This window comes from Meles meles, chromosome 8 (assembly GCF_922984935.1).
Source record: "Meles meles chromosome 8, mMelMel3.1 paternal haplotype, whole genome shotgun sequence".
NCBI classification, from domain to species: domain Eukaryota; kingdom Metazoa; phylum Chordata; class Mammalia; order Carnivora; family Mustelidae; genus Meles; species Meles meles.
Window position 1 is genome coordinate 56,675,901 of NC_060073.1, and position 22,569 is coordinate 56,698,469.

Consider the following 22,569-nt stretch of genomic DNA (forward strand, 5'->3'; position numbering starts at 1 on the left):
TTTGATAGAAATGTGGGTGATAGCTATACTTGGACCCTGGTGAGGTTGGAAATCAGATGAGTTTGCTGATCCCCTAGGCTTTCTGGGGGCACTGGGAGGATTTTAGGTACTCAAGCACAAGGTTACTTTCTAAATGATAGATGAAAAATAGATCATAGATAGATAGATGACAGATAGATGATAGATAGATGGTTGATGATAGATGGTAGATAGATGAGAGATAGATAATACAGTCATTCCTGCCAAGGTGATATGAGTGAGAACAAAATGCAGCTATTGTCAAAAATTCTGATTCATCATTGATTTAAGAAGGGCTGTTCCCAGAAATTTATCTGACTGGCTTGCCTTGAGCCCCTAAAGAAAACAAGAGACTAAAATCTCTAACTGCAACATAAAGGACTGAAGCACAAAGAAAAGATGGAGCTACCGATGATACATTTTGATAGGCTATTAGGCTATGCAAACACCTGAGGACTGAAAGGAACTGTACCTCTCATAATGGAGTCAGGGACAATCTGATAGGGACCTCCAAAGTGACCAAGGACATCAATAACTTTGTATGATTGTCTTCCTTCTGTATTTTCCCCTACTGCTCCTCCTGGCTTTACAGAATTGTCCTCAACCTTATGTTTTTTGTCCATTTCATCCATTTAACACTCACCCCAGCCTTGGTGGTTAGCCATGCTGGAAAAATCTTGATCCAGCACAAGGGACATAGCTCTTGATTGCATGATTTGGTCTTATATCTCCACCTTCTGAAGGCTTCTTTGACCCAGGGAGGCTATGGTGTGGCTCAGAGCACCAAAGGTCCTAGCTGTTAAAAGGAGGGGTGTATTTGCAAATAATATCCCTGGGGAGACTGGTACACATAGCCTGTCATATCAGAGTCTTCTCATAAAGCCTGGAAATTTTTTAAGGCAGGAGAAATGTCATCACTATCCTATAGTAAGTTAATATCTGCCCAGCTCTCAAACAAACAAACAAACAAACGACAACAACAACAACAACAAAGAAAACAATCACTCTGCTTCATCTGAATTTCTCCACACTGACCTTGAGCTAGAGTCTTTATTTCCCTTTGACGGTTTATGACTTTCTTAGGGTAAGTATTTGTCTTTTCTCCATTGTCTAATGAGGTAAGAAGATAAGCTACTGATTCAAAGATCCAACATTCTTCTCCTATAACACACTGAGGTAATGACATGGTGGCCCTTTAAGCTGTTCCTCTTTACTCCCCTTCACTCAGGCCAAGTATCTAAGTACCTAGGGAAGGAAGGTGCAAAAGGATATGTGGAAATGATTGGGTTGGGAGAGACTCTTACAAATTACAATAGCATTTCCTCCCAGGACTGCATTGTCATCTGGAACTACCCAAGACTAGGGTATATCTGAGCCATGGGAAGATAGATTTCTAAGGAAGTGTGGGCAAAGTGGACTCAGATTCACTTCAACTGTACTCACCAGGCAGATCTCATAGAACTGTAAACATCTTAGTTATCCCTCCCTCATTCCAGCCCTGAATATCTGACTCATTGGTATTGAACTATAAGTACATATTCAGAGCACAATTCTATTTAAAATTTCTCTGTGACTCCTTTCATGCAAGTTGGTATGTAAATTAGTTCAAGATTTTTAGAAAGTAATTCAGAAGTTTAAAGAAACATACATAATCTAGTGCAACTCATAGAGTTTATACTCTATATTAGAGTTTATATTCTATATTCTATGCTTATATAAACTCTATAATATAGAGTTTATATTCTATAGAAAATAAAACAAATTAAAATGAAAGAGGTATAGATTCAAATCCCAGGTCTGACATTTACTAGCTGAGAAATTTTGAATAGATTGCAATGGGCAGAGGAGCTGCAGGAGGCCATGGACAGAGGCATGGATACTGAGGCAGCAAGGGCATTTCATTACTTGGTAGAGCCAGTCCATGGCTCTGGACTGGTGGGGATTTCTAGGCACCAGTGATGGCGGCTGAGGGTCTTCAGGAATGTTACCCAGTCACAGGGAGAAGAGGGGCTATGTACTGGGAGGTGACAGTTCCAATGTCCAAGGAAAGCTAGTGAGATCCACGTATACACACACCAGTGGTGAGGAAATTTTTTTTCAAGAAACTAAATTTAGTAAAGGTGGGTAAGCAAGTGCATAGCATTTAAAACTTAATCCACTCCCCTCATTGTGCCTTTCCCAAGCGTTAAGGTTTAGTCATGGAGAATGTGCATTTTGAGACTGGATTGTATGGGTTAAATCCCAGGTCCTCCATTTACTAGCTGAGTGGATTTGGGTAAAGTGTTACCTTCTCTGAGCCTCAGTTTTTCATCAACAAAATGAGGATGTTATAATAATATTATTATATTAATTATATTATATTAATAATAAGATAATAGCAATTGATACAGAGGTTCCTTAGCAGAAATAAATCAGATGACGTGCTTGGTGCTCTGTCTGGGACCAGGCAAGGCCGGGGAGGTTCTAGATCACTGAGATGCCATAACTCCACATATTGAAAGTTGGCAGGACCAAACAGCACACAGAGCCAGAAAACTGCCCAAGCCACTCACACAGCCCAGGGAAGCAGTTACTTGCTGGGGGACCTTAGGGCCTGAGGGAGGCAAAAACCCAACAACGCGATAAAAAATACATTAAAAAGAGTACGAAAATAAATAGAGAAATATGATATGATTGCCATGAATAATAAAACGTGGGTGCATATACACCGGCTTGCACAGAGAAGTCACAATTTGTTTCTGTTCTCTAAGTGAAATTATGTTTCCCTATCATTATCAAGTTACTGTGGTCTCTTTATAACTAAAAAGACATTCTTAGTTCAGAAATGCTAAATTTAAAATAACATGAGTCGGCGTATTTAAAATTTTTATTCCATAGCTACAGACATAGAGTGAGCAGTTAGATTTAGAAATAAATTACTGGAAAAGCACAGTGAAGTATGTGTGCTTGTGGGTGTGGTTGTGTTGCAAGAAGAAGGTGGTGAAAGGAGAGAAATAATTTGTATTCAACAGTACTTCTAAGAATGAATCATAAAATTAATGCTGGTAAAGAGGAGAGAAAAAGGAGAAGAATGGAGAAATGCGAGAAGGTAAGAAGATCAACTCATTATAAATGCATTGAAAAAGTAGAGAGATTATTGAACTGGGACTCACAAGAGTGAAAATAGAAGGTAATGGGTCAGGAACTGAATGCCTAAAATTTAGATTATTAAGAATTTGTGTGAATTTGTGGAAACACAAATTCTATGGTGTTTAAAAGGAATGAAGTAGTTGAGGTAGGATGGTCAAGATCTTTAGAGAAAAATTCAGAGTACTGAGAGTCAGGTTCTTCCAATTTTTTATTATGGCATAACAAACTACCCCCAAAAGTAGTGGTTTCATACAATTTATTATTATTGCATGATTCTGTAGATCTCCTGGGATCACACATGCAGTTGTTTGGGGTCTCTCTTTCACCCTCTTTCTCTCCTGAGGCCGCAATCAGATTGTGGATGGAGCTGCAGTTAATTCTAAGCAACTGATGCAGTTCATTCCAGCTGATGACTAGTAGCTCAGCCAGGCTGTTAAGCACATGAACTCTCTGAGATTCAAACAGGATGGTGGCTGTTTTCTAGGGAGAGTGTCCAAAAATGCAAATAATTAACCAAAGACACCAATGAAGAAGATGTAAGTGTTGTTATGATCCACCCATGGATATCCTGAAATGTCCCATCTATCACATCCGTTTATTCAAAGTCATCACTAAGACCAGCCAAGATAAGAGGGGAGTGGAATTACATGGCACCTCTTCAAGGAATAGCAAGATTTCTATTGCACAAAAGTATATAGGATGCGTTGTATGGTTTTGGCCATCTTTGGGAAATAAAACATAATAACACAGATCTCATTTACACACAAAAACAGTCACAAAACAAAACAAAAATAAAAACAAAATATGTTCACCTCTTCCCTAAAATTCCCAAGGTCTCATTCCTATTACTCAACTAGTTCAGAATCCAGGATCTCAACCTCTTTAGCAGGGCATTTGTGAAGAGGAATCCTTCAGTTCAGGTCCTTTTGAGCAGATCACTGAACGCAGTTCCTTTCAATCTGAAGACCTGTGTAGTCAAGAAATAAGAAAAAAATCTGACATCTACACAGCCAACAGACTCTGGTGATGCTGAGATAAAGAGCTGCAATTGATCTTCATATGTAAAATATTGGGAGAGTCACATTACAGTCACTAGTCCATTATAGTTTCTAAAAATCCAGGAGGAGGTTAATACTACCGGTTTCTTAAAAAGCACCCAAGCCGACTCCTACTCCCAGGGAATCATTTTCCATAGCTTTTGTCTAACCTGTGGGCAATCGGCTTTAAACTCTCTGTCATCTTTGCTGCTCATTCAGTAGTGTCCTGTGTTTACCTCTTGAGTATTTTTCTTCACCTGCTTCCTGCCTAGTGAAGTTGGAGACACAAAGGCCCTTTTTCATTTTGCATTAACTGTCCCTTTTAGTCAAAGTTGATGGTGCTTACCTCTATACCTTTCTCTTAAAAGCTGTGGTTATTTATGAATCTTTTAGGGTTTATTCCTTTAGACAAGAATGTACCCCCAGATATCTTCCAGTTTGCCCCCTGTCTGATTTTGCCTGAAAAGTTATGGTTCTCTGGGAAAAGAGCCTCAAGATTCCTAGAAGTTTCTTGTCTAATTGAAAAAATTAAATAGGCATACCCTTAAATATTTTTCTACTCTTAGCAAAGGATTTTATAGTCTCATCCTGGACATGATATTACACCCTGAGGACATTTTTTTCCCCTTTGAGAGTCTTTTGTCATTTGGAGAGGCTTGGGGAGATTTCTTTTTCATTTGATTTTAGCCAGCCATGACTCCTTTGCATTGACTCTAAATTACACTGGAACACTGAATAATTTTACTTTAGCTTACATCTATCTGTACTTGTCATCTGTTTAAAAATAATGTTGATATTTTCAGTACTCGGCTTCACGATCTCCTTGGCCAAATGCATCAATTAATTAGGCCTATTTTCTGCTTTCCAAGTTATGGTATTTTCCAACTTCCTACCATTTTATGGCACCTATACCTTTTTCTCTAGCCTCAAATAACAAATTTCTCACTGTCTTTGGCCTCCTTTAACAGCTTCTTTTAGGCCTTCTTAGCTTTTGCTTGCTGTCTATGCCAAAGATAATGCTACATGTTTTAGGTTTTTTTACACCAGCAACCCAATTTCTGCATCATTTATCTATTGCTGCATAAATAGCCATTCCCAAGTTTATTAGCTTAAAACAGTAAATTATGACTTCTTGTGGTTCTATGACTAAGCTTCGATTGGTTTTGTAGTTTTCTCTTTGAGACACTCATACATTACCGAGAGAGGCCAATTGAGCATACAGATAGCTGAAGTCTCAAGATATTTTACCAACATGACTGGTAGTTGTTGCAGAGTGGTGGCTGGAATCTCAACTGGAGTCCTCACCCAGAATATTTAGACGTGGCTTTCCCATTTGCTTGGGATACTTGTAGCTCAGGGTTTAGGTTCCAAGACGGACCATACCAAGATAAAACACTTAGAAAGACCCAAATGGAAGCTGCAAAGATTTTGGTGATCTAACCTCAGAAGGCTCAGAATGTCACTTTCACTGCATTCTGTTTATCAAGGAGCTCCTACATTTAACCCAGATCCAACTGTAACGGGGAAATGGCAAGTTCACACTGCAGAAAAGTATGGGAGATGAAATATTGTATATGTGGCTATCTTTAGAGATGACCACACGAAGTTATTAATGGGTCATCTCTGAGTTCATTAAAATCATCATGAGAAGAAGTTTTAGTGCCAGAAGTGAAATCCTTCAAAGACTAAAATAAGATAGAAAATTGATAATATATTTTGATGATACGATATTTCCAGTTATGGAATTTTAAGATGGATCACTAATACTAAGCAAGAGGCAATTATGGGAAGCATGAAAGACAGCTATGTTACTTCCAAGCCTAGGAAATTACCACAAGAACCAAGTGTACGGGTATTTCAAAGTACCAGCACTTTTCAGATCTGGAAGAATCCAAAATTTCTTAGGTGTCAGAATCACCTAGAGAGCTGTTAAAGAACACAGAGGTCCATTGAAGTAGGATAGAAGCCGGGACTTTGCATTTCTACCAAATCCCCCAGGTGATTTTGGTACTCATCTATGTTTGAGAACCATGCTTTACGATGATTAATCTTCCTGGATGATTCATAAGGATGGTAATCATTTGCTGTTAGCTTTATCAACTTTCATCTGGAAAGTAGCCAACAAAGGTAGCTCAAATTGTTAGACCCTTAGTTATCTCTTTTACCCTGCTAATTAAGAAAAATATTCTACAAGATGGGATTGGGAGGGAGACAAACCATAAATGACTCTTAATCTCACAAAACAAACTGGGGGTTGCTGGGGGGAGGTGGGATTGGGAGAGGGGGAGCGGGCTATGGACATTGGGGAGGGGAGGCGAACCATAAGAGACTCTGTACTCTGAAAAACAACCTGAGGGTTTTGAAGGGTCAGGGGTGGGAGGTTGGGGGAACAGGTGGTGGGTAATGGGGAGGGCACGTTTTGCATGGAGCACTGGGTGTTGTGCAAAAAGAATGAATACTGTTACACTGAAAAAATAAATAAAATGAAAAAAAAAAAGAAAAAAAAAAAAGAAAAATATTCTATTTTTCTCTTCCACATTGTATATAATCAATATTCTATCCCATAAGTCTTGGAAATCTATCTCAAAATGGGATAGAAATTTCCTTCTGATCTCTCTTTTCAAGCAGACACATCTTCTTCAACTTTTTTTGTTGCCTTTCTTGACATCTACCTCCTTACTTTATCTTACAAATTCCTCCAGCACATGGAGGACTTTTAGGATTTCATATGTATTTAAATCACCATTATAGATATTTTAGCTGTAAAAAAAATGAAATGCATTCCAAAGTCAATATAGTTACCTGTTTCCTTTCCCAAGCTCTCAGTCTCATGTCACTGGTTCCCTTTAGGGAAGAGGAGTAGGATGATTTTTTCCCGAATCTGCTTGGTCTTCACTCCATAGATGATTGGATTGAGTGCAGGAGGGATGGCTACATAGAGGTTGGCAGCCAGTATACGGAAGGAGTGTGGAATATTGTGACCAAAACGATGAGTGAGAACAGAGAACAGGGCTGGTGTGTAGAACAGAAGAATGACACAAACATGGGAACCACACGTGTTGAGAGCTTTCTGGCGGGCCTCTTGGGATGGAAGGTTAAAGATGGCATGGAGTATGAGAGTGTAGGAGATGCCAATAAGGATCAGGTCAGATGTAACAGTCAGTATAGGTACAGCAAAGCCATACCAGATGTTGATGGAGATGTCCGCACAGGCGAGTTGGGCAACACCTATGTGCTCACAGTATGTGTGCGGTATGATGAGAGTTCGGCAAAAAGGGAGTCGCTTTAATAGGAACACACATGGGAAGATGATAAAAAAGCTCCTGCCAACAACAGCCATTACAATCTTAGTAATAATCTGATGGGTGAGAATAGTGGTATATCTTAGGGGGAAGCAAATAGCAACATAGCGATCAAACGCCATAGCCAGCAGAATGGCAGAATCCATGGCAAAGCTGTAGTGGAGAAAGAACATCTGAGTAAGACAGGCAGGAAAGGTGATTTTCTGAGGACCTAGCCAGAAGATGCTGAATGTTTTGGGTACACATGTATTAGACAGGATGATATCTGTAGCAGCCAGCATGGAGAGGAAAAAGAACATGGGCTCACGAAGGCTGCGCTCCATGGAAATAAGGTAGAGGAGGACACTGTTGCCTGCCAGGCCCCCAAGGTAAATAATAAAGAAGATAATCCCAATCCAGACATGGAACTCCTCCAGCCCTGGGATTCCCAGCAGGATGAAGGGGCCCAGATTGAAGCTGCTCAAGTTGAATGAGGCCATCATGGTCTTGGGCTGGATACGTCTCATAGACTGAAAATAAAAATATCATAGCTTATTGTTACAGTGATCAAAAGTAACCATCTAAGCCTTCTTCAATATTATCCACCACTTTCAGCTCTGTAAAGTGATAAACTATCACTTGTCCCTTCTCTTTACTAATCAATACCTGACAAAGTTTTCATTACAATTTTAAGTCATAATAGAAATGATATCAAAAATTTTTTTTTCCCAGAAACACAAATCACATAACTCCTGTCATAAAATTTTAGACCTGCCCAATTACCAGCAGCCCAGGAGGTTTTCTAGGAAAATAGGTGCCCAAAATACAGTTAGGTGGAGAGACAATGACTAGTTAGGGATTTGGAACAAAGCTCACTGTAAAGTCCCAGCCCTGGTGAAGTGGAATAACAACTGTGGGTGTTAAGCAAATACATGTCCCATGTCTAACACCAAAGTAGACCATGCAGTCTCTTTTCTTTTTCGCTCTTTCTCCACAACAGAACAACTGCCTTGGTTCTTATCAGTATTGTAACAAAGTTCACCAACATAAAGAGGAGACAAATATTCTCCTCTAAAAGCTAAAGTTGAGGTGATTTACTCTGCCTTCAGATGTTCTCAGGTTGGAAAATTTCTAAGAGAAGACACCTACCAAGAACTCACTATGTCAGACTGGTCTCAAGGAAAGAACAGAACCCTCCTCCCCTCACAGAAGATATCTCAGCAAGGGCAGCCCAGTCTCTGGATAAAGTTATACCACAGCATTCTTGCCCCAGTCTAATCTATATAACGACTCACTCTTGTGAGACTTCATTGAAACAGTTGTGTCCTTCCTTCAAACTTCTTCTGTTCGCGACATGATACGCAAATCTTTTTCTCCAACTTCAGTAGTCACTCATTTTTCTTTCTACTCTTCTTGAATATTGATACTCTATAGTGCTCTATGTATGTCTGCTGCTTTCTAAGTCAACAACCGCCACCTGGGTGATATCCCCAAATGCCATGACTTTGTGATTCCTATGTTTAAGATTCTGATGTTTGTAGTTTTGAAGCTATTTCTCTCTACTCAGGTTGAAACTAGCTACCCCATGCTGCCACCTTCGAAATGCCACAGGTGTATCCAGTTCAGCATGTACCAAACTACCCTACTTCTCTTTCCATTGCTCCAAATCTGTTTCTCTTATAATATTTTCCAACTCAGCAAATGATAATGTAGCACAAGTTTCTCAATTTGGGTACCTCGAAATGATCTCCGTTCAATTCTTTCACACATAGTCATCTCACTCATCTTCCAAACAAGCTCATGTTACAGGAGCTCATTCCCTAAGGATCTTTGTCTTACATCCTCTTACTTCTGTGCTTGCATTGACTGCTCTCTCCCACATGTTATCATCTCCCATCAAGACCTCTGCATTCTAACTCAGATGCACCAATTTGCCTAAGCAATTAAAGGCAGATGTGATGTAAAGTCTGTTCCAACTAGAAAGAAGAGAAAAATGGAAAGACTATAATTTCAGATAGGAAGAAATGGCAAGGCTGGTAGTTAGCAACAGAAAATATCCTCGGTGCTCAAATCTAGGTGGAGTCCATTTCATTAAAAATAGAGTTATGGCAGAGGCCAATGTGTAGAAAAGCCTCAGCTAGGTTTCAGATCCAGAATTTTGGTTCCCTATTTACTGCCAGAGAATCATGTATAGGCCACCTTGCCCACATCCCATATCCCCTACCAGAGATATACCCAGATAATATCTAAGGAAGAAAGAAGGACAAAATGGAAATTAGAGGGACAAACTATTGCAGAGAAAAAATAATAAAACAGGAAGTAATAAATTCCATAAGAAAAGCAACACAATTAAAGATTAATCCAAATGGAAAAATATGGAATTCCATAAACATTTATTCAAAATATTCTTACAGATCACTAAAACAAAGCCCTTTGATCAAGTGGCACATTGACAATGGATGCGAATAATAAAGTCGTATAAGAAGAAATTCTAATGTATAATACATACATAGGATATTCTCAGTCTCATAAGTAATTAAACTCAATAAAACATGAATGATGAGGCATATTATCTATCAATTAAGGAAGACTGAAAAAGACTAATGGTTTTATTAATAATATGTGAAGGGTCTGAGGAAATAAGTGTTGCAACTATTTTAGAAGGGTTTGGTGTATAACATTCTTAGATAGTAATTTGCCAATGTGTATAAAAACATAAAATGCACATATACATTGCCCCAGATGTTCCAACTATAGGAATGCTTCCAAATACACAGTTATTAAAAAAAAAAAAAAAAGTCAGAAAGCTATTCACAGCAAGGACACCTGGGTAGCTCAGTGAGTTAAGCATCTGTCTTCGGCTCAGGTCATGATCTGGGGTCCTGGAATCAAGCCCTGTGTCAGGCTCCCTGTTCAATGGAGAGTCTGCTTCTCGCTCTGCCCCCCAATCTGCTCCTTCTGCCCCTGCTTGTGTGTTCTCTCTCATACACACGCAGGCACTCTTTCTCTCTCTCAAATAAATAAATAAAATCTCTTCAAAAAGGTATTCATAGCAGCAAGATATATAATATGAAATTTGATTGAAATTAGTATGAAAAATACAAATTGAAATGCTGGCACCATTTAATTTTTAATATGGGAATGATTTTATCATTTACAGTATGTTCATATAGTGGAAGAGTATATAGCTTTGAAAAAGAATGAGGTAAAGCTATGTGTATAGGAATCAAAAGATGACAAAATAGTGCAGGCTTCTCCAGCACCCATACTGAAAATAGAATGATACAGAGAAGGTTACCTGGTAATATAATTAAAGGGTAAGATAATTTCAGAATATTTTCTAAAAGTAAAAACTATGTAAAGAAAATGTTTTAAATGATAATAAAAAGAGGGATTATGCCATTTATGAGTTAAAAATAAAATGGCATGATTAACTTGAATATATGTATTAAATGCATAAACACATAAAACAAATTAAACACATGAATAAATTACATAGTATACGGCTGGCTCAAGAATGCATATGGCAACGAGCAGAATTTGTGGCCCTAAAATTAAATATAATTTTTATAATACTATATGCAATTGGATGAATGAGCATCAGTGAGAAAATACTGGATAATCCCACAAGTAGCTAAAATTATGTGTTATTTATCAACAATAAATATGGACCCACGATTCACACCAAGAAATAAAATTCCTCAAGAATCAAAAAAATACATATAAATTAATAAAGCCACCAGCTTATATTAGAAATGTATACACCTCGGGGCACCTGGGTGGCTCAGTGGGTTAAAGCCTCTGCCTCTGCTTGGGTCATGAATATCAGGATCCCGGGATCCTGGGATCCAGGCCCATATTGGGCTCTCTGCCCAGCAGGCAGCCTGCTTCCTCCTCTCTCTCTGCCTGCCTCTCTGCCAACTTGTGATCTCTGTCTGTCAAATAAATTAAATAAAATCTTAAAAAAAAAAAAGAAGTGTATACACCTGAAATGTGTATGAGACTGAGGTTTTTAAGAAACTTATTTAGGTGAATAAATAACCAGCAAATATCAAATAAGACAGAAAGTCAAAAAGGGAGATACAGAGTAGAAAATGTCTCCAAGGACTCACTAAAGAGCAAAACTTCAAAAAGTAGTTGAAGCTGCTTAAGATGCAAAATGGTAGTCTTAAACACATTATCAATTGAATCAATTGAATAAGAAATTGAATTGAATTGAATTGAATTGAATAATCAATTGAATAAGAAATAAGTATATTAAATATCCACAATTGAATAAGAAATAAGTATATTAAATATCCACAATTGGAAATCAATTACTTTAAAAAGAAAAGAGTAAAAAGTACAATCAGTAGAATTAAGTCTTTAAAGCCACAATCTGAACTATATAAACATAATGATTAAAATGCAGATAAGGGGCACCTGGCTGGCTCACTGGGTTAAAGCCTTTGCCTTCCCCCTCAGGTCATGATTCCAGGGTCCTGGATTCAAGCCCATCATCAGGCTCTCTGCTCAGCAGGGTGCCTGCTTCCCCCTCTCTCTCTGTCTACCTCTCTGCCTACTTGTGATGTCTGTCTGTCAAATAAATAAATAAAATATATTTTTTAAAGTTTTTAAAAATCCAGATTAAAAAGATAAAAAAATTCTAATGACAAGGCAGATACATTTTTAACAATAATGATATTTTGAAATCAATTCTCATGCTCTGACAAAATATAATGACTTTCAGGAATATATACATTAATAAACATGATTGATGAGAATCATAAAATCTAAATAAAAAATTTATGTAAAATTAAAAGTTTGTCAGAGATCTATCTCCCTCCATATGGTCCCCAAAATAGACAATTTTATCAAGTATGCCTTATATTTAAAAAGCAGGTAATTCATGAGGGATACAATTGATTTCTGAGCATGTAAGAAGCCTGAAAATATTCTAAGTTTATTTTAAAAGCTAGTAAAACTATTTTGTGAAATCTAAATATATTCATTTATTCGAACACTACTTATAAGACCTAATATAAGCCCAGATGGAATAGGAACTCATTCTGTAAACAAAGAACCAGTATAATTACTGTAGTGAGGTAGAAAATGACAGCCTAAGTTAATGTAACAGAAGAGCTTAAGGGGTTCCAGAAAGATGAGAGACAGGACCTGTAGGACTTGCAGTTGATAGAGGGGGGATAGAGAAGTAGTAAAGGTATGGAAACATCAGTGAACTCTTCCATCTCTAAGAACTTGAAGTCAAGTTTGTCTTATTTTATTTGGTTTCTTGGCTTCTACTTTGTCTCCTGATTTTTTTTAAAGAATTTATTTATTTATTTGAGTGAGAGACAGAAAGAGCAAAACGCACAAGAGAGCACAAGTAGGGGAAGAGACAGAAGGAGAGGGAGAGGGAGAAGCAGACTCCACACTAAGCAGGGAGCCCGACATGGGGCTCAATCCCAAGACCCAGATATCATGACCTGAGCTGAAAGCAGACACTTTAACCCACTGAGCCACCTGGGCACCACCTGTCTCATGATTTTAGGGAATAATTTTTAAGATAACTTGCCCATTTATTTACTATCTACTTAGGTAAGCAAATGAATTTTAATTTGAAGACACATCACCTGGTCTTGTGAGTAGTATCCACATTGATAGATCTATTGTTGCGTACTCTCAAAACAAGAATTTGCAAGGAACTCAGGGTTCTCTACCTAACACCATGGTATTATCGACACCCATGCGGTTCCTCAATGTCACTTTAAAGACTTTCAATATTTTTCAATAGTTTTCCTTCTCCACTTATAAACAAGTATTATATTAACTAACACCAGACCCCACATGAGACTATCAAAGTGGAAGAAGCCAGAAAGCCTTCTCCCATATCAAAAGGGAGTTAACTTTAGTCCACTGACTACCTCACACACACCTCCCATGTAATCTTCAGCTCTGGGGAATACCCTTGTCTGATTCCTTTTCCTCCTATATTTGGTCTTTGAAGTTTCTTCAGCTTGGTCCATTTTCTATCTTTCTCCAGCTAACTCTCTCATGTACAGCACACAGCAAGCTTTTCTGAAAAATATGCAAATTAGGTAACGTTCCCAGGTACACTCCTGGCACTCCATATTATCCGATCAGAGTACTTACCACACTATTTTCATTTTATTTTACTTAGCTTTCTCACTTAAAAAGTGGTAATCTTTAAGAGGATAGACACCGTGTCTGCTTATTTCACGGTTCTATCCCTGGATCGGTATCTGTCACAGAGTCTTCAATAAGTTCTTGTGGAGTAAATGCATGGCAGAGGGCCCAGTGGACTTCACACTAATGAACTTGATCATGCAAAGAGTGTCGTGAATACCCTATCCTTCACCCACCTCTCCCTCAGTCTTATATCCTCACGGCCTACCATAATAACACAAGGTGGGCTCCTCCACCTAAACACTGGATAATTAAAGATCTGGACAAGCATGAAAAGTTGCTTCCCATATGTAAATACTTCCAAACTGGATGAAGGCTCCCACCAAACAAACCTAAGCCATCCACTGACACTGAAAACTACCAAAAGATAACGTAGAAGGAAAGACGCAGCTAGATGTGGGAAATTGCGGCACTTTCCTCACCTACCTTCAAAGACCTATATGCAGAAGAAAGTTGTGGCTTTACATATCCTTTCATGAAACTTCTTAGGTATCACTTGCTACACATTCTCTTTAATCTACTAGTATTAGTACTCTTTGATTACAGATTGCTGAATAGGATTTTACATTTAGCAAGCATTCCACTCCTACCCTATTTACTGGTCTCTGATTGATTGTTGAGCCATTTTCTCCTCCCTCCTAAGGCTAGGAATATGGCAATGAAACATCCAATATCTCTACATACTCTATCTCCTCCAGCACTACACAAAGGACAGGTCCTTCAATAATATCTTAGTTATGAAGCATTACAATCCATACCTTGACTTTATTTCTCTTTTTTATGCTAAGTGTGTCTATGTGCATATCTTTCTTCTGCCCCATTGTAGAGAAAAGAATATCCATGGTTGGTTCGTGGGTCAAAAAAGGACTATTTTACGACCCATTCCAAAAAACAACTGTTCGACTTCATTTTGGATTTGTATCTTGCTATCCTGTATAGGGTGGGTGGATATCTTGGTGTTTGCGCACAACATCCCAAACAACAACAGGACACTCATTCATAAATGCATCCACAAATATAAACCCATGCATACACATACAAGATAAACTAAAAAAAACCTCTGAGATAGCATATGAAATTTCAGTCTCCATGTGTCTGGCCCCAGTCTGAAATGGTCAATTCTATATCTATCATGACCACTAATGTTTGTTTGTTTATACATCCATAGCATTTCTGATCTTTAGAAAAATCAAAGAAACATCTTAGGAATATAAGTGGGAGGGACTCAGAATTAAGCTCCTAATAGACACCTCTCTTTCACACCATTCTCTTTGCATGAGTATCAGCTTTATAATCTATCTGAAGAATTCTAATCTGGTCCTTTCTTCTTCCTTGGAGCTCCTTCTTTCCCCACCTGCCTCTTTCCTCCTCTCCAGCTCCTTTTCTCATCGGCTCTACTCCATTACTCTCTAATAGTACTGTATGCTCACCAAGGGCTTATACCTTGTAGATCCTGGTCCCGGAACTGCTTTGCAAAGGCAAGGTGATGATCAGAGTGTGCAGGAACACAGCAGGTGAAAAACAGACCAAAGAACAAAAGAAGCAGTTCCAGGATTAGTAAGGACAGACAAAAGGGCATAAGGGACAAACGTAAGACCATGCTCACAGGAGGGAAGACCAACACAGAGCCTGAAAGAGTGGAGTGCAAATGTATTTCCTTTGGCATCTCCAGGGATTAAAGACAGGTTAGAACAGAAGGTCATGAGCCCAGAGGACCTATAGGCCTCAGGTCCCACGGCTTCAAGTCATTGTGGGACATGAACAAGGATTCAGCCAAATTAACACATTCCCAGTTAGAAATTTACACCTCAGCTCATATTAGTGGTGGATTAGAAACTTTGGAATCCGTGATGTTAGAATACCTGAACCTCAGTGGGGTCTGGATCTAGCTTTCTCAGTAATTTGATAAAGAAAGTCTGGCAAGAGTCATTCTACCATGTGTCAGCCCAGTTATAGAACTTCTAAAATTTCTTGTGCAGAGACTGTTTCATTCTCTTCTGAATCCCTGGCTGAGGGTACTTCATAGTGGGAAATCAATAAATGTCTATTGGATTGAAAAACATCAGTTTCTAGCCTTATATAACAAAACCCTGGAGATATTTCTGCCTGGGACTGCATCTCTCCAGGTGTGAAGAGGCCTGTCCTCTCAGATACTCACTTCAGTGTTCAGTCTTGCTTGGTAGTTCTGTCCATCTTCCCTCACTGGAGAATCATCATTAACTCAGTATTTAGTCCATTTTTCAGGCTACAGGCTTCTAATCTATGTGTTTAGGACAAATGTCTAACACAAAGCACACACAAATCTTAAATCATAGCAAGCCAGCCAGGTAAGTCTCATCTTTCCAACAGAACCCCAGGTATGACCTCCCATTAGATCCACAAGGACGTCTACTTTCAAAGTCTAGTGGTTAATCATTTGGTATGATCCCTGTTCTGCTCATCCCTTCCTTTGTGCTCTAACAAAGTATTTTCATTGTTTTGGAAATCAGTTTCTGCCTCTTTAAAAAGGGAAAAATAAGTTAGAAATGTTTAAATTAAAGAAAGGCTCTGAAGAATAAGTGGAGAAATAACGATCACTTTATTGTGGGAAAATAAGTCTTTTTCCATGACTCTCCATAATTTTCTCTCTGATTATGCAGAGTTACAAATCCAGGTAGGTGCTCACCAAACAAAAAGGATTTTATTCATTCATTAAAACTCATTCATTTCATCAAAATCTAATGATGTACTGTATGATGACTAACATAATATAAACAAGCATATAAACAAATAAATAAATCTTTTAAAAGACCTCATTCTTTTCAACTCTTTTATTCAGCAAATATTTATTAAATGTCTATTACAAACTATGAGCTTGTAAATGATAGGAATGCAATGGTAAACAAAGTAGACATGAGCCTGGTCTTTGATGATATATAAGGGAGAAACCGACACTAAACAACCAAGTATACCACCAGTCATCTTAAAAAGTTGTGCTAAGTCCTACATTGAAAGGTCCATTGTGCAATGAGAATGTATAGGAGCAATACTGCTCTAATATAAGGACTGAAAAGGGAATATCAGAGGGAATTTTTAGTGGAACCTAAACAGGAACTGCCGGGCAAAGAACAAAGAGAAAGCACAGGTAGAAGAGACAAGGAGAAATGTGATATATTGGAGAAGCTGAAAGTAGGCAACTATGGTGGTGTAATTCATCAACAGTAGCATCAGTCTATCTTGTGCAGTCATTATCTCTAACTTCCCCAAAATACAGTGGTAATTTCATTCAGAGTCCTTTTTTTCAATGGACTATGTAAGAGAGACTGTAGGGTTTAGAACAAGTTGAGTTTAGGATAAACAAGACAATGGCTGCAATCTAAACTGCATAGAGAAGGAAGAAAAGAAAAGTTAAGGATAATGACATCAAGAAGGGGTTTCTAATAAAGTCTGAATGTGTATGAAACCTTTTTGAGAACACATGGTGTGTCAGATATTTTCATGTAAAAGGGCATAAAAAGATACCTAGGACTAAGTTTCTGTCATCAAGGAGCTCATAATGCAGGTGTGGATAGACAAATAAATAGGCAAATAAATATGATGGTTTGTAATTGGGGTTTGGATAAAGCAGCCCTACCTATGCATCTTCTGAATACCCCAAGGGCTTACAGACATAAAAGAAAATGTCAACACACATGCAGACCCCCCCCCCCCCAACACACAGAGGATCTTACCTCCTTATACGAATTTTACTATTTAATTCTTATTCCCAAGTAATTTAACATGTTCATCTTGATTAAATTTATGGCATCTTTTTCAGTGGAGAGTGTAGGAAATGGGCATTTTTTTATCCTGAGAGTTTCTTAAGAGGAACATAGATGGTTCCTACCCAGCTTTACTTAATACACACTCTACTCACGCCAAGTTGTTGTTGTTGTTGTTTTAAAGAACCAGACACTGAGTATGACACACACAAAGAACATTGCTTCTGAAATTACCTGCTCAAAGCGTCAGGGATGTGCAAATTAAGTGAAAAAAACATAAATGAAGTGTAAACAAATATAAATTGAATGTAAAGCTCTGATTTTTACAGAAGATCACTCTTTTCATTAGATTCTTCCATTCCTTATATTGATGCTAAGGACAATGGAATTATTGAGGAAATGCAAGGTGCAAAGTGACACAATCATATGAATTCGAAAATGACCACTCTAGCTTTTTGAGAGAGAGAGAGGACTGAATGGAGCAGGGTTGGAACTCCTTTAATTAAGATGACTCTGAAATACTCTCAGAGGGACAGATCATAGAAAAGGACAGAGGCAAGCTCTATGGTCATGATGAAAGTGAGAATCTCATGTATATATCTACTGATGTGACTTATAAGCACTTTGAACCCAAATATTGATTTAATTTTGCTAGAGCATGACATAGGAAAAATCAAGGACAAGCCACAGGTTTCTGGCTTGGGAATTCATTTGGTGGTAGTGCCATCATTCGCCATAAAAGAACACTGAACAGGAAGAGCACTTTTAGTGGAAGAAGTTAGCTTCTAGGTCAGTTTTGGAAAAATTAAGTGGGAGGCGTTTGTAAGCCATTCAAGTGGGTAGATATTCAGGAAGCAATTGGATAAAGAATTCTGGATCAGACAGACCTGGTTTTGGATCCTAAATCCACTAATTGTCTTTCTGTAATCTTTGTAAATCTCCATTTCATCTGTGTAATGAATTAACTAATATTATCCTATCATAATTATTTTTATTTTTATTTTTTTAAAGATTTTATTGATCCATTTGAGAGAGAGTGAGTGAGAGAAAGCATGAGAGGGGAGAAGGTCAGAGGGAGAAACAGACTCCCAACGGAGCTGGGAGTCTTACTTAGGACTCGATCCCGGGACTCCAGGATCATGACCCCAGCCAAAGGCAGTCACTCAGCCCACTGAGCTACCCAAAATAAATTATTTTATATTAAATTAATTAATACTTGTAAAATATGGAACAAGGGTACTGAAATTTTTCTTGGAGCATGCAACGGAAGAAAACAGAAACAAAAGATAATCAGCTCTATGTAATTTGAGAAGGATAAGGAGAAAATAAAGCAAGTACAGGACAGAGAAGAGGAGATTAATAATGTATAGACTCGGGACTGAAGCTCAAAGCCAAAACGTTGGTAGTTATAGTTGAGAGCATTGATAGCTACTAAAAGAAGGAACACAGGAACTTTTGTCTTTAACTCATGAACTGAAAACTACAGGGGTGAGTTGTATATTGGGAAATATCTAGCCTTTGAAGGTCTCAAAATTAGCAGCAGGAAAAATGTAAGCCTGAGCATTAGTGCTCTTGTGTACCCATCATCACTTTCTTCATTCAAGTGGTTAGAAAACTGAACCAAGAAGAGGCTTGATTTTCTGAAAGTCAGAAGATTTTTCTCTCTTTTCCTCCCTTCCCATACTTTGCTCATGGCGAGAACACTAAAATATCAGGTTAATAGGAGTTACAGCTTTATTTTTATGTTTCCCATCTTACATAAAATTTCACCTACTTGAATTTTACCTCAACGTCTCCTTCAGTGATCCTCCCCACTCATTGTGTCTTCTTTAAAGAGAGGAGAAGAATAAATTTGTCCTGGATCTGCTTGGTCTTCACTCCATAGACAACAGGATTTAGAGCAGGGGGGATGGTCACATAGAAGTTGGCAAACAGGATGAGCACATTTCGAGGGACACTGTGCCCAAAGCGATGAGCAAGGATGGAGAAGGCGGCAGGTGTGTAAAACATGAGAATAACACAGACATGGGAACCACAGGTGCTGAGGGCCTTCTGGCGGGCACCCTGAGATGAGAGCTGAAAGACAGCATGAAGGATGAAGGTATAGGAAACAGCAATAAAGATCACATCTGAGGCAACAGTCATGACAGGCACAAAAAATCCATACCAGATGTTGATGGAGATGTCAGCAGAGGAAAGCCGAGCAACACCTATGTGCTCACAGTATGTGTGTGGGATGATGCGTGTCCCGCAGAAGGGTAACCGTTTCACCAGAAACACATCTGGCAAGATGATGAAGAAGCTCCTCACGATGATGCTCACCACAATCTTGATGACCACCTGCGGAGTCAAGATGGTGGTGTACCTCAAGGGGAAGCAGATGGCCACATAGCGATCAAATCCCATGGCCAACAGGATGGCTGAGTCCACTACAAAGCTGAAGTGGAGGAAAAACATCTGGGTGAGACAGCCAGAGAAGGTAATTTCCTGGGAGCCCAGCCAGAGGTTACTGAGTAGTTTGGGCACTGTGTCCGTGGACAGGATGAAGTCCGTGGTAGCCAGCATAGCGAGGAAGAAAAACATGGGCTCATGGAGGCTGTGCTCTACAGCAATGAGGTAGAGAAGGGTGCAGTTGCCCACAACAGCCAGAACATAGATGACACAAAAGGGAATCCCGATCCAGCTGTGGAACCTCTCCAGACCAGGTATTCCCACAAGGATGAAGGAACTGGGATTGTAACAGCTCATATTATACATGGTCTCTTCAGTCAGGGACCCTCTGGTCTTGGAGCCCTGAAGTCAAATCAGCTGTCAGAATGGGCTAAGGCTGACCATGGCGGGGGACAACAATTGTCACATTCGGGCTTCCTCTGTCCCCTGGATGTTGGCACCTATAGAACTGACTTGTTATTGTCCCTTTTCTTTGCCAGAGGCCCCACTTTATTTCCTTTATACCTTTATTAATACTCCTTACAGCAGGGTTATTTTTGTAGGTCAGCAATTTCATAAATTAAACCTCAGTAACTGTGTCCCTTTCTTAATGTAGATTATGTGGGATAGGCCCAGGCTCAAGAAAAAAGAAAACATATTGTGTGTAAGAAGTAGTTTGTGTACATCAGTAAGGGAGAGTGGGAGAGGGAGACAAGCAGGAAATATTACAATTATTACATGGGATGAGCTGTGAGTGTTGGAATTTTATACAGCAAATACTATGTTTCCAACAATAGTTTTGATATAATAAACTGCAGGATTTCAGTAGAGTAGTAGAAAAGTATGAAAAGGGAAGGGAAAAGAAAGAACCGATTCCAAAGCTGTGGGTGATACAGGAGATTTGTTGCACAGGGTTTGACAGATGGTTCCGACTAGGAGGGATGCTTCCTGTGATGCGAAAATGAGAGAAGGCATCAAGCAGCAAGTGTGTGGGGACAGGTAAGCAGCATTCTCCTGACTCGGGCAAAGGGCAGTGAGCTCAGAGGATGACTTATGGTCTCAGGGATGATTCCCGAAACCTTGGAGGATCTCTGTTCCCTAACTTAGTAGGGTACAGACCTCTGCCCACCAGTGAGTATGACAATGCCTGCATAACGGATATCAGCCAGGGTGACTGGCCTGGACCAAGTCAAGCAGAGCAGAGTCTCACCTCCTAGAGATAAAATTAAAAATAATAAAATAGTGCTGCCTGAATGTTTTCATGTCTGGTGTGCCAGAGCTTAGACCCCATCTTTGGACTAAATAGAGCCTGCCTATTGCACTTCCATTTTAACTGCATTGTATGATCTATTTTAAAGTATTTTTTGCAAAGGGAATCAGTAGCCATGAAGCCGGAAGTACAGCATTGAGAGGTCTGGACACCTGGAGTCATCATCCCTTGGCCAGTTTAGAAGAGGTTTAGTTCTTACCCTCTCCAATAAATTTACAAAGTCATTCAATCCACTGAGCCACCCAGGCGCCCCTACAAAGTCATTCAAAAAGCTTTGATGGAAAGGAAGAGGGATGTGAGGATGGGTCCCAGCAGCTCTATATTATTGTGTTTGGCAGGAATCTGTAGGTGTGTGACAAGTGGGGAGTAATGGGATGAGCCATATAGGGTTTCGTGATATCCCAGCCAGAATCCCAGCCAAAGCTCTATATATCAAGGTTCTCTCACGTAGGGGATGATTCTGTCATGGCTGGAGACCTGAATTAGCCAAAGTGAACAAGACATCAAACTGGGAGGAATGTAACTAGATCCCGCTGTCCAAAAGCAGCCCCCTGCCCCAGCCCCAACCATGACTCATCCTCCACGCTCATAAGAACATATGCCCTGAGTTCCATCTTCAGGTCTGACACAGGCTAAAAGCCTGTGGACACTGACTTATTAGAATAATGGAAACAACAGAGTCTTCATGAAATTGTCCTTAAAAGGACGGCCACCTCATCTCCTGTGCTATTAAAAGTAGGCAGACTGAGAAAGCCAGCAAATGTAAAAATTTAGGCTAGACTGCAACTCAGTCTCCTGAAGCACAGAATCCCTGCCTCTGACAAGAAGCACATTTGCTCAGGGTCCCAGGAAATACATTCAAAGGGGGAAGAATAAAGTACTGATCATTAAACTACAAAGGAGGTCAACAGAAAACATACACACCAAGGTTTGCTGCTTCAGTCTGAATCATTCTGACTTCATTTCTTTTACCTAAAGAGCTCTTCTTTCCTTGTGGATTCCCTGCTGTATTCCTGGTCACATTAGTTGGTCTGCAGATCAAGTCAGTCGTTTTCTGTGAGGAGCTGTCTTCTTATGGAATCACTGGTGTCAGCAGAACTCCTCTCTCCCAGAGTCATGTCCTCTAGCACAGAGACCCTACTTGGACACTGAGTAAACCCAAGGCTACACTGTTGGATAAAAATCAAAGAACCAGTGTAGCATTTTTCTCTTCCCTAATTGGCTGTAGTTTTCAGCTCACCAAATTGTCTTCTATCTCTTGCTTTATAGGAGTAGTGGAAAATCTCTGTTTAGATGGAAACAAGGAAAATTTTAGGCTGGGACATGTTCCATAGAAGTGAGATGCAAGTTTTTATGCATTACCTTCTATTCTCAGAAGATAGAACTCGTGTTATGTGGGTACCACTATTTTTTTTCCATCCCCAGAGAACGGATGAGGTCAATCATATTAACTCTTTTCCTTTGAGATGGAACATAGC

The 22,569-nt window shown here is 39.2% G+C and overlaps 2 protein-coding genes across 2 annotated transcripts; both read right to left on the reverse strand.

Moving 5' to 3' along the window:
* Positions 1 to 7,017: 7,017 nt before the first annotated feature.
* On the reverse strand, positions 7,018 to 7,968 carry LOC123949578 (olfactory receptor 52H1-like). The gene has a single exon (XM_046017112.1). The coding sequence runs from the start codon at positions 7,966 to 7,968 to the stop codon at positions 7,018 to 7,020; it is 951 nt and encodes a 316-aa protein (XP_045873068.1).
* An 11,238-nt stretch (positions 7,969 to 19,206) lies between these two features.
* Positions 19,207 to 20,157, reverse strand: LOC123949485 (olfactory receptor 52H1-like). The gene has a single exon (XM_046016979.1). It carries the CDS (start codon positions 20,146 to 20,148, stop codon positions 19,207 to 19,209), a length of 942 nt encoding a protein of 313 aa, XP_045872935.1. The 5' UTR covers positions 20,149 to 20,157.
* Between the last annotated feature and the right edge of the window lie 2,412 nt (positions 20,158 to 22,569).